This window comes from Chanodichthys erythropterus, chromosome 1, assembly GCF_024489055.1.
Source record: "Chanodichthys erythropterus isolate Z2021 chromosome 1, ASM2448905v1, whole genome shotgun sequence".
NCBI lineage: Eukaryota > Metazoa > Chordata > Actinopteri > Cypriniformes > Xenocyprididae > Chanodichthys > Chanodichthys erythropterus.
Window position 1 is genome coordinate 9,747,428 of NC_090221.1, and position 13,117 is coordinate 9,760,544.

Consider the following 13,117-nt stretch of genomic DNA (forward strand, 5'->3'; position numbering starts at 1 on the left):
GTAACGCAAAAGTAATGTAACGCATTACTTTCCACAAAAAGTAACTAAGTAATGCAATTAGTTACTTTTTAGGGAGTAACACAATATCGTAATGCATAACTTTCCCCAACACTGTTAATATTAGTACATCAATATTTAGAAGGCAAGGCGTTTCCTTGATGTATTGTAAAATTTTAATGGGCTCAATGAGTAAATTAGCCTGCAAATTAATTTGTTGCCATTGCATATAGGTGCGATCAACAAGTAATCCATGAAAGTTACTGTATATAATGATTGTGTAATGTAAGTCAGCAAGTCAGTTTCTAATATCCCACACTATGTGTAAGCAGGACAAACAGCAAATCTGGTGAAATATCTTTTATTCATGTGATACATTTTGGTGTCTCTTTAACCTTCCATTTTTTACAGCATATAATAATAGTACTTTGTCACACAAACTTTGCTAAACACTAGTAGACAGCGTATTTCAAACAGACCAACACACTTCAGAATAGCACACAACTGAGTATTCAGTCAGTGACACGTGATAGAGCTGTTCAGGAGGGTTTTCACTCTTATTTATTTTGATTCCTACATATCAAACCATATTAAATGTTAATGTTTAAAACACACTTGATGCCCTTTTTAAGTCTGATGAAAGGATTTGTCGGTTTACAGTTGAATGAGAGGAAAAGCGACAGTGCTGGGGGATTCGGCGATACCTCTCCAGCAAATAAAAGCCCATTCAAGCTATACTGTTGAAACCCAGCATTACAGATGGGGCGTGAAAGTCTTTAATAGTGGCACGATAGTGACACGACTAGGTCTCTGTGATACAGTAGCCAGGCAGAAATGCAAATTATACATCAAACTTTGATTCCCACACATTGCGAACTGCCATTCCCGTCAAGCATACAACACATTGTATCACTAACTAGTGAGATAATAAATAAACACATGAAACCAACAGTCTTACGACGAGCAATACCAAGACGTGTCTGTACACTAAGCAATAGCTGTGTTGAAGGAAGAAATCTAAATGTCCTGTTTAACAAAACCTCATTAGCTCTATGCAGTTAATAGGCTCGAGCAAACCACAGCGTTGTGGCCTGATTTGGTGCACCATGACAACAAAACAAGCAAGGCATTTTGTGTTAAACGGTCTCTAAACTGCATGCTGTTCCTACACTTGCGCAGCAAAAACAAGGCAGAAAATGAGCAGAAATTAGTGTGAATTACTGATGCTTTCCATATCCGAGCTCAGAGCGACGTGTTACGATAGTTTCGTTAGTACATACACGTTTTTACAATTAACGTTAGGTTTTGTGACTACAGCCGTGGATAAGTCATTAAATATCTTAGGTTTTGAATTTTAACGAAATTAAATAGGAATTTTCCCTTTTCTAAGAATGTTACATTCTACTTCCATGCAACCCTCCAAAGATTCCAGTATAAAATTAGCCTGGCCAGAATGAGACTTGTCACAAACAAAACTGCTAAAAATTTTTTGGCCGTACATGTATATTTCCTTTAAACAAAGCAACCTTTAAATGATATCTGGTCCCTAATACCATATTTAAACATGAAAACATCCAATTATACAGAATATTGTGTTCATGGTGATATTTCACGACAATAATTTCGAAATCGAAGAGACCTTCTGTATCTTTCTTTTAAATAACTTCTGCCAAAAACACAAACAAAATAGTGTAATGTTCATGTAAAAAGAAAAATTAAAAATCATATGAATCAGTAACAGCCTCTCAGCTCAATAATGTCAAGTTCTTCCTCCAGTGAAATTAAAAAAGAAGGCAAAAAAGGCTTAAAATCATGACATCAGCCAGCTCTGAAACTTCACAACGACTACGATGGCACTGATGTGTGAAAACTTAAGAGCATATGAGCTTTTGTCAGTCTGCAATCCCATATAATGCCATGCAGCCAGAACAGATGAGAATCTGAATGGTTTTAGCATTTAATCTATGCTGTGATTTTACTTTTTTCATTATTAATATAATGTATTTTTGGAATCCATTTTAATACAGAGTAATAGCACATCCACAAGGTTACTCTGAAAAGTCACTGAGTCGAAGAGAAAGAAAAGGTTCTCCGCTCATGACACGGGGCCGTGAGAGGAGCGAGTGACCACTGAGAGGCAAGCTGTTTGTGTGTGAGGGGGTCGAGTGAGGGGGACGCAGGGCCTGGTGAGGGACGAGGGTGGTTACTAGCACGAGCAGCTGCTCTCGGTAACGGGCAGCTCTGGAGGCTTCTCCAGTTTGATGTCGATCACTGAAAGTTTAGGTTAAGGATTAGTTACTGAGAGACTGGATCATCTGAATAAGCATGTTTTTACCCTTGGATTATTTTTCATTCATTTCCAGAAGTCAAAAACCCTGGCAGACAAGCATCTCCTGCCATCACGCTGTTGTGGACAAACCGACTCCTTTTATTGGCATATTTACGGTGCATGTAAAGGATACTGTCCTCTTTGCTTTTCTCTGGTGTACTATCCATTCCAGGCAAAGCTGCAGCAACACGACGAAACAGCTAGAAAAAAAAGAAAGTTCATTACTTAAAAACCTGCCAAATGTATATAAATTAATGCAGGTTTAATGTAATACAAAAAAATAAATAAATAAATAATAAAAAAAATATATATATATATATATATTATAATTAGGGGAGACTGGGGCTAGTTGTAACACCACACAACCTTTTTGTGACAATATTTTGTGGCATATTGTCAATATATAGAGCAAGCTTTCACAATGCAATTCTATTTAAAACTGTTTTAGGCTTTTCAAGTACATTTAAACAGTAAAACACCTATGCAACAACAAAAAAACTCATGAAATAGCAAAAATAAACAAAAATATCAAACTCTTGTTTTGGCCAAAAGATTTTGTAATCAAAGGGTTTGTTCACCCAAAAATGAAAATTCTGTCATTAATTACTCACCCCCATGTCGTAAGACCGTTCATCTTCGGAACAAAAAATTACAATATATTTGATGAAATCCGAGAGCTCTCTGACTCCTCCAAAGACAGCAATTTAATTATCACTTTCAAGGCCCAGAAACTGACTACAGTGGTTCAACCTTAAATTTATGAAGCGAAGAGAATACTTTGTTTACATTGTAGTGCGTTTGTTTTTGCGCACAGTGTAGAATGAGAGGAAAGAGAATTGTTGGATAAAGTAGTTATTTTTTTTAAAGTATTCTTGTCACTTTATAACATTAAGGTTGAACCACTGTAGTCACATGGACTATTTTAATGATGTGTTTACTACCTTTCTGGGCCTTGACAGTGGTAATTAAATAGCTGTCTATAGGGAGGTCAGAAACCTCCCAGATTTCATCAAAAATACCTTAATTTGTGTTCCGAAATGAAGATATTATGGGTGTGAAACAACATAAGGCTGAGTAATTAATGACAGAATTTTCATTTTTGGGTGAACTAACCATTTAATTACAATATCTTTTGGCCAAAACAAGAGTTTGATATTTTTATTGTTTATTTTTGCTCTTTCATTAGTTGTTTTGTTGTTGCATAGGTGTTTTACTGTTTAAATGTACTTGAAAAGCCTTTAACAGTTTTTAATAGCATTGCATTGTGAAAGCTTGCACGGCCCTTTAAGTTGTAAAAATAATTACAATATATGAAATAAAAGAGAAAACTTAAAACTTCATAAAATACTCAAAATATAACTTACCCAACCAGTATTACAAAAATATTACACTGAAATGCAAGTTTTGAAAACAAAACTGTGAAAATCTAAAAAATGTACTGAAAATTACTGAAAAAAATGTAATGTTACTGAAAAGTAAAGTTCAAGCCATCACAGTCCATCAAAATATGCTTCAGCGATAAAGGACTCTGACAAGAGGTGCATAAAGGAGGATCTTCAGCTATTAACAAAAACGTATGGGTTAGTCTGGAGTGGCCAGTGTAGACAACGGTCCCAGCGATTTTTTTATATGGACACGTTTTCCACCGACCACAGGATTGATTTTGTAAAGTTTGTTTCTATTACACTGATCCCATTCAGCTAGCCATTTCTTGATGATATAAATGTCTCTAATAGTTTTGAGGTCTGAAGTTGGAATTGGGCATTTTTTGAGCTCTGAAGATGAAGCCTCCTTTGTTGCAGCATCTGCTTTATCATTCCCTGGAATTCCACAGTGACCTGGTACCCAATAAAAAAGGGATTTTAAAATTCTGTATGATCAATGTAGATAACAGTAGCGCTGCTTAATATTTTCATCAGATCAGGATTCTTTGATGAACAGCAGGTTCAAAACAACAGCAATTATTTGAAATATTTTGTAAAACAGCAAAGGTTTTTACTGTCACTTTTGATCAATTTAATGCATTCTTGCTTTTAATGCAAACTTTTGAACAATAGTGTTCAACTTCCTCATGTGCAACTATCCCCAGTCTCTCCTATTTAAAACCAATTTTAACTCCCAGTGGGTAGGGAGGTAAAAAAGAGGTCATTTCTGATGACACTTGCATTAAAAACGTTAAAACATGATCCACTAATTCCATCAATAAAAAACAATACAATATGCTATTAAAAAGCACAATGCACAAATGAAATGTCTACATCAAGTCTGTGAATTGCTAAAACACAGCACATAGAGAAAAATCATTCTAGTGATGCTTGGCCAACATGCAAAGGACATCTGTGACACAGTACACGAGGAGCACTTCAAGCAACAAAACAAGAACACAAAAGAGCAGCCCGATAGCACAGGACACCTGTGAATGTGAGGCGGGGGCAGAATGGCTAATGATGGGCGAGGCAGAGAAAGATAGAAACCAAAGGAAGCAGAAGATAGAGTGGTGGAGGGAAGGTGGGGCTGGGCGGTCCTCATTTCTCAGTGATTCTACCTGTTTGACATTGTAGCCAGTCTTTGCGCTGGTTTCAATGAACATGACATTCAGTTCCTTAGCCCTCTGCTCGCCCTCCTCTGTGGTAATCTGTCTGCTCGGCCGGAGCAGGGAGGGGAAAGGAAAGAAATACAGACAGACAAAAGAAATGCATCAAGAAGAAGAGAGAGACAGAGACTGGCTAAAGTTCACATTAGTAATAGGGGAAAAAAAGAGGAATTAGTGTTTTGATAGGACCCCAACACAGGTTGAAGAGTTGAGAAATGGCTGAAATCGTAATGTTGAAAAGAGATCAACTGCACTGCAGTTCAACAAAAGGCCATTCACAGAGAACACATTTGTTACTCGAGGACAATCTACAACAAAAATAAACACCCTGTTGTCAAGGGAAGTGATGAAATTGTCATTGGCACTTTGGTCACTGAAATATCCCTTGTTTATTTTCAGCTTAAAGAGATCATCCATAAATGAAGATTCTGTCATCATTTACTCACCCTCATGTCATTTAAAGGGTTAGTTCACCAAATATAAAATTTCTGTTATTAATTACTCATGTCGTTCTACATCCGTAAGGCCATAATTACCACATTCAAGGTCCGGAAAAGTACTAAAGACATTGTTAAAATAAGTATTCTGGTCGCTTCATAACATTAAGGTTGAACCACTGTAGTCACATGGACTATGAATGTGGCAATTATGTTGCTTTCTATGGGGGATAAAGTAAACCTCTCAGATTTCACCAAAAATATCTTTATTTGCGTTCCGAAGATGAATGAAGGTGCAGAACGACATGAGGGTGAGTAATAAAAGTAATAAATTTCATTTATGGGTTAACTAACCCTTTTAATCCTGTTTGACAATCTTTCTTCTGCAGAACACAAAAAGAGCTGCTCCTTTCCATCCACTTATATTAGTATAGTAAAAATACATTTTGCTAAACATCTCCTTTTGTGTTTCACGGAAGAAAAAAAATAGTTGTACATATTTGGAATGACACAAAGGTGATTAATGACAGAAATTTCAGTTTTTTGAGTGAACTATCCCTTTGTCTCTAGACCGCATCGGTGGCATTCTTTCAAATTGATCGACTTCCCACAGACAATAATTTCAGAAGAGCTCCATGTATACTTTGTGGACTTTTGACATATTTTGAACTGATTTGAGGGACATCGAATGGTACCTGAATGGATTTAGATAAGCTGATTTAAACTCATTTAGATATGAAAATGTTAAGCTGAGCTAAGAATATATTGTTAGCTGAAAGTATAATCAACAGGGCAAAATATTAAATAAAAGGCCAAACAAGAGGAAGAAGATGTAAAGAACTTTGTGAATGACACAATTCAAAGAAAATTTGCAGAGCTTTCTGCTGAATTCTGGTGACAGAATCGGTGTGGGTGTTATGTCACATTCCTGCCATGCTTCTTTGTGGTATCCTTGGGTAATTAACAACTGACAGGCTTGGTATGTGATTCTATTACGAAAAAAATGTGTGTTTAAAATTCAGTAATTTCTGCAAAAGTTTCGACAGAAAGCTGAAATTTCAGGTTCAAGATTGTCACGCAAATTCATGGCGTCGACCAAGAGAAAGCTGCTAAAAGTGGCCTCTGTGTGAGTGGTACTGCATGCATGCATTTTACGATTATATGCAATATTAGAGTATTTAAAATATAGATTTGAGATGTTGCACATTTGTTTGCTAGGATTCTACTGTAAATGTATTACTGTAATTGTGTATTTAGCTAATTTTTACAATGTAAGGACAGTCTCAATTATTTTCTGCGGAAAGCGACAATATGCCACAGATTCTGTTATATAAGTTAAAACCCTTAGGTCTACGCTACAGCCGTTTCATGTCACCCACCTGTTTGACGTTATAACCAGCTTTGGCGCTGGTCTCTATGTACATCACACCCAGTTCCCGGGCTTTTTTCTCTGCTGCCTCTACTGACACTTGCCTGCCATAGTCCATAGTTGAGGTGTGGACAAAGTTCAAATTAGAATGGATATGAAAAACAAAAGTAGTAATGGGAAATCAAAAATAAAACCAACACAAGAGAAAATATGACCGAACAGAAAAGCAACAATGGCACAAATTATTCAACATAACACTCAAATTAATAAGGAGAAAACTGAACACAAAAATAACACATAGTGAAGGGCTTAAAACATGATGTCTGAGGGATGAACAAAAGACGTGTTCATCAAACTCTTCGAAATTACTTTACCTTTTATCAGCCAAGTCTGTCTTGTTGCCAACCAACATGATGATGACATCACTTCCTCTCTCTGTTCTGACATCATCTATCCACTTTGAGGTTTGCTGGAAGGAGTTGAGATCTGAAGAACAGATGGAAAATTTTAGACGGACTTATTAAAGAGGAAAAATGTCTCTTGTGATCTGTTGGAACTGATTTCGTTGATTGATTAATCCAAAATTGGCAGTGGTCAATCCACACTTAATTCACTTCAAAGCCAAGCTTTCTTAGAAGAAAGTGTGAAAGCAGACTGTTAGTATGAAGTTCAACAAAACAGAGGACGGTTAAGTTAAAGCACAAGTAATTTCGATGCTCAGTTTGCTCAGTAACAGCAGATCAATGTTAAAAGAGAAGCATGTTTGAGTTACTTTTCATTTAATTTGAATGAAATAAAAATAATTGTTCCCAAGCAACCATACTAAGATGAACTGCCATGACTTAGAGCAGCTGCTGAATCGTGCTAACTGTGCCCTGAGGGCATAAATCCCTGCTGACCCAAAGAGTGAGGCTCAGACTCACTGGTGATGTCATATACCACCACAGCAATAGTGGAGTCTCGGATGTAGCTGGGAATGAGGCTGCGGAAGCGCTCCTGCCCTGCAGTGTCCCATAGCTGGAGCCGAACCTGAAGGACCAGCAAACCGTGGTGTGCAAAGAAAACAGGGGAAAGAGAAAGGCAGAACAGAGAAAAGAAAAGGTATAAGGAGAGGATAGGGCAAAGGAGCAGGGTTAGAAGAAAAGGACAACATCAAAGAAGCACAACATGAAGGAAAAGGAGAAATGCACCTACAGAAGTGACCAATTTTTGCTTCTGTGCTTACACATCATAAACTGTTAGGAAAGAGTAACATAAGAATGATTTGAGAGACCATCTGAAGGCATTTCTCCATTCCTGCTCTCAGAATGACGCTGCTTTCTGCAAGATGCTTTGCAAATGGCACTCCTTATGCACAAGTGTTGCTGGACATGTTTTCAGTCTAAACCACATGCTTTATGGTTTTGATATATTTCTAAAAGCTCAAATTGTACTCAAAGACCCCAAAAATGAAATTTTGTTACTATTTACTCACCCTTATGTTGTTCAAAACATGTATGACTTTCTTTCTTTTGCGGAACACAAAAAGAAAGCATTTTGAAGAATGTTTTAACTTTATTTGTCCATATAATAAAAGTCAATGGTGTTCAAAACACTGGATCCACACTGACTTGCATTGTATGGAGAAAAAAAAACACCATCTCCTTTAGTGTTTAATAAAATAAAATACTATACAAATTTTATCTAAAATTGCTTTCCACCAAATGAGTTAAATAATACAAACTAACTCTAAATTATCTCTGCTCAGCTGTCAAAAACCATACTAAAAAGATGTCTTCAAACATCCAATATCAGGGAAGATTTAATATGCAGTGGAGGAGAACTCCGTAATCAGGGAGCAACTACAGAAAAACCCCAATCAGTCTTTTATTTAATCATGTTTTAGGAACAAAAGGGCTTTTCACACTAGAAATAGTTAACCCTGGGTCATTCCAAACCCAACAAACGGAACCCTGGGTTATCTTGCTTCACGTTTCACGCTGCTCAGAATTTACCCGGGGTTAATAATTAATTCTGGGTATTCATTAGCGGGCGTTTCACATTATACATCCCTAAACCCTGGGTTAACGTTCGTATTTGCATATTTGCTGTGTCCGTGTCATTGACTGGATAAACGCAGCAGGCGACCTGTTTACATAGGCTAGCTCTAGCATTCAGCATCCTCGTATTGCCGACTATCAAGTTTTCTGAATGGATGTATCGGACTATAAAGGGAAAAATGAAACGGTCTCTTCTTCACTCAAATTTTCATGTTTTCTGTCAGCATTTGACATTTTTCCTCTCAAAAGCTGAATATACTGTTTATATACAATGCGCAGTGTTTCCGTGACTGAAATAAGAGTATGTGATTGGTTGTCTGTTGCTAAAGTTCTTTTTCATTCTTCGTTTAGGGGTAAAACGAAGTTCGAAATACGTGAGCAGCGATATATTGTAATCGAACATCTGACGCCGCCCACACTGCTGAGAGCGACGGATAGATGAATTTGTAAATATGCGCGCTTTCCTCTCAGTAACAAAATAAACAACAAAAACAGGATTTTTTTTTAATAGAAAGCATAAGAAAAGCATCTGATCATAATAACATGGGTGAGTTAGCACGAGCTCTGCAAATTAGCACTCCAGTAAAGTCACATTACATTTATTTATATGCCATTTTATACAATAGATGGCTTAAAAGCAAGCAGCTTTACAGTATCAAACATGAAAAACAGTGTCAGTGTCTCGTTTTATCAGAAGCACGACTTCATTTTGTACTATAAAGCGGCTCTTCAGTGTGTTCATGTTTTCACCTGCGGAGATCTTACTTCAACAAACTCGACAGATCAAATGAGTCAGAGAAGAGTACCATGTGAAAGAAGGCAGAGCTTCAGAGCACACCTCTTATTACGTTATCGTCACGGACCAATGGTAACTTTTCCTGGAGTTCACTTTGGCAAATCCATTTCAAAGTCCCAAAAAAGAACACAAAACGAACTTCTTTTTGGCTTGATTTTGTTCGAAATCATGTCACACCAGTTCATTCTTTGATTTCGTTTGAAGTATATGGGGGCCTTAAGCATCTAGCTGTAACATTCTAACACCGAATCGTTTCACACCGTACAAGTTTGGCACCGCAATGCGGAGATAATAACACAAAAGCAGTGCTAACCCCGCTCCTAAATACAATTGTGAAACTTTCCTTTACCTGGGGTTAAAAGCGGTGTTTATAAATACTATAACCCAGAGTTAAGCGCAGTGTGAAAAGCCCTTAGAATACCATCTGGTTAAATGATCTCAATTGCATTCTGATGACAATTCAAAAAGTCAGCAATATTTTAAAAGAAAGAAAGGTATACAGGCTTGGAACAACATGAGAGTGATAAAATTATGACAGAGTTTATATTTTTGGTTGAACTATTCCGTCGCATTGTTAAAGAATTTTTCCCCATCTTACTTGAACTTTACCTGGAATGCTCAAATAAACCAGCACACTTATAAAGATACATGAGTGCCATTTACTCAAGCGGTACCCAACTTTGACCCCACCATGTGGTGAAGCAGGAGCACTAGCTACCTACTTGCTATATCATAGACCACCACTGCGGCTGCTGAGTCTCTGATGTAACTGGGAATGAGGCTACGGAAGCGTTCCTGCCCAGCAGTGTCCCACAGCTGTAGCCGAATCTATGACCGTCCATGCAGAACAACAGGCATGGGGACCCATTCAGCACCCAGCCATGGAAGAGAGTGGGGTGAGGTGGACAAAGACACAACCAAACTTAAAAAGGTGAAATCAAAATGAATGACAAACTAATGAAATAAGTGTGATGAGCTACAAAGCATGCGCGAGGAATTACGCAAATGATAACTGTGATGAATCTGTGACACAGACAGTGAAATCACCTGGTGGACTTCAAATCAATAAAGATGTCATAAGCCCTATTTGGACGAGAAATTTGTGTTTCACAGGCGTACTTTGTGATTTTATTCCTGTACGAATCTGCCATGTCTCACACATCCTCAGTAAAAATTCCAGGGCAAATTACCTACTGTTTTCGGCAAACTCATCTAATCCCGTCCGAATGCAAATGTCTGTGATTGCTGATATTCTATTATAGCCTACCAATGCTTCACCTCATACGCTTTTTGACGCAACCGAATTACCGCTTGCACACCAATCTTTCGCATGCGTCCATTTCATTTTAATATGGATGCATAGACTGTCCATTTTAATATCAATGTCAGGTAAGACACTTGTCTAGATGTCTCTGCTCACTTATGTGGGTTTATTGTAAATTTCTATAAACTCATAAGAAGTTTATTTAAATAGTGTTTTAAAAATATATTGAAATTATATCAATATGTAATCCCCAAAATGCCCATGTCTAGAAAACACACACTCCCACCTCTGTAATAAACACAGAGATGTTAGTTCCATCCCAATCGGTGAATGAAATCACAGACATCAGGTGTTAAGAATTATCACTCAAACAAAACTAGTCCCGTCCGAATAGAGCTTTATAGACCTTACAGGTGATAGCAGAAAACATCAAGGTGAATGACTTGAGCCAGTGTGTGTCAAAACCATCGATAACACTAGTACTAACATTGATAGTCAATATTTAAACTAAATCATGCTTTACATGAACATGCTATCATTTAATTTAGACAAAAGGCTTGGACACACAGAGACTCCTTGGAAATTATTCAAGAAATGTGGATCTCCGTCCTACCGTGCGGTCTTCCAAGTACATGGTTTTTGACAGAAAGTCTATACCAATAGTTGCCTATGGAGAGAAACAATGAGTTAACTTGGTGCACATTGTAAAGTACAAGCCATTAAAATGAATATATATATATATTTTGCAGAATTTTCATACTGCTTTTTTCCTTACACTGAATGCATAGTGACTAAAAAAATAAAATCAGTCCTTATTCACTGAAAATCTAATTTGCTCTCATTCAAATGTTCTGCAATCAATGACACCAGAAGCCATTGGTTCTCATGTGTGTCACATGCACACATGTGAACGAGCTGAACACTTGCAAAGCACCAAATGCAATTAAAAATGGGCACTGCAAAGTAAAATAAATTTTACTGAAACATTATTTGCCAGCTGGACTTGTATTAATAAAATAATCTATGGTCTGAGTAGATCTGAAGAATGATAATCTGATCCTTGCTGACAAGCAGAATCAAATCAAACTGAATTTTATGATGTACAAAATATTTCTATTTCAAATAAATGCTGTTCTTTTGAACTTCAAATCCTGAAAAAAAGCATCACAGTTTCCACAAAAATATTATAGGGTTAGTTCACCCAAAAATGAAAATAATGTCATTAATTACTCACCCTCATGCCGTTCCCCACCTGTAAAACCTTCGTTGATCTTCGGAATGCAAATTGAGATATTTTTGCTGAAGTCTGATGGCTCTATGACACCTGCATAGCCAGCAATGACACTTCCTCTCTTAAGATCCATTAATGTACTAAAAACATATTTAAATCAGTTCATGTGAGTACAGTGGTTCAATATTAATATTATAAAGCGATGAGAATATTTTTGGTGCGCCAAAAAAACTAAATAACTTATATAGTGATGGCCGATTTCAAAACACTGCTTCATGAAGCTTCGGCGCATAATGAATCAGCGTGTCGAATCAGCGGTTCGAAGCACCAAAGTCACATGATTTCAGCAGTTTGACACGCAATCCGAATCATGAGTCAACAGAAAAGATTCATAATGCCCAGAATCTTCCTGAAGCAGTGTTTTGAAATCGTCCATCACTAAATAAGTCGTTATTTTGTTTTTTTGGGCGCACCAAAAATATTCTCGTCGCTTTATAATATTAATATTGAACCACTGTACTCACATGAACTGATTTAAATATGTTTTTAGTACATTAAAGGATCTTGAGAGAGGAAATGTCATTGCTGGCTACGCAGGCCTCACGGAGCCATCGGATTTCAACAAAAATATCTTAATTTGCGTTCCGAAGATGAACAAAGGGTCTTACGGGTGTGGAACATCATGAGGGTGAGTAATAAATGACATTATTTTCAGTTTTGGGTGAACTAACCCTTTAAGCAGCACAATATTAATATTAAGAAAAAAATGTTTCTTCAGCATCAAATCTGAATACCAGAATGATTTCTGAAGATTCATGTGACACTGAAGACTGCAGTAATGATGCTGAAAATTCAGCTTTGGCATCACAGGAATACATTACATTTTAAAATATATATTTAAATACAAAACAGTTATTTAAATTGTAATAATATTTCATGATGGTACTGTTTTTATTGCATTTTGATTTAAAAAATGCTGCCTTGGTGAGCATAAAAGACATTTATTTAAAAGCATATTTTTTTGTTTATAAAAATAAATGTAAAACTATTAATTAATTTTTG

The 13,117-nt window shown here is 36.8% G+C and overlaps 1 protein-coding gene across 2 annotated transcripts in view; it reads right to left on the reverse strand.

Annotated features, from left to right (window-relative positions):
• Positions 1–636: 636 nt before the first annotated feature.
• Positions 637–13,117, reverse strand: part of rab41 (RAB41, member RAS oncogene family) — a 13,981-nt gene continuing 1,500 nt past the window's right edge. The window contains exons 3-8 of one of the 2 annotated variants that reach the window (XM_067387397.1): positions 11,438–11,491; positions 10,283–10,388; positions 7,100–7,211; positions 4,872–4,965; positions 2,460–2,526; positions 637–2,268 (exon numbers count right to left, since the gene is read on the reverse strand). In XM_067387397.1, coding sequence (XP_067243498.1) covers positions 2,204–2,268; positions 2,460–2,526; positions 4,872–4,965; positions 7,100–7,211; positions 10,283–10,388; positions 11,438–11,491 — 498 coding nt within the window. In that variant the 3' untranslated portion in view covers positions 637–2,203. Of the gene's footprint in view, positions 2,269–2,459; positions 2,527–4,871; positions 4,966–6,735; positions 6,830–7,099; positions 7,212–10,282; positions 10,389–11,437; positions 11,492–13,117 lie in introns of both variants that reach the window. The other variant, XM_067387389.1, reaches the window with a different exon arrangement.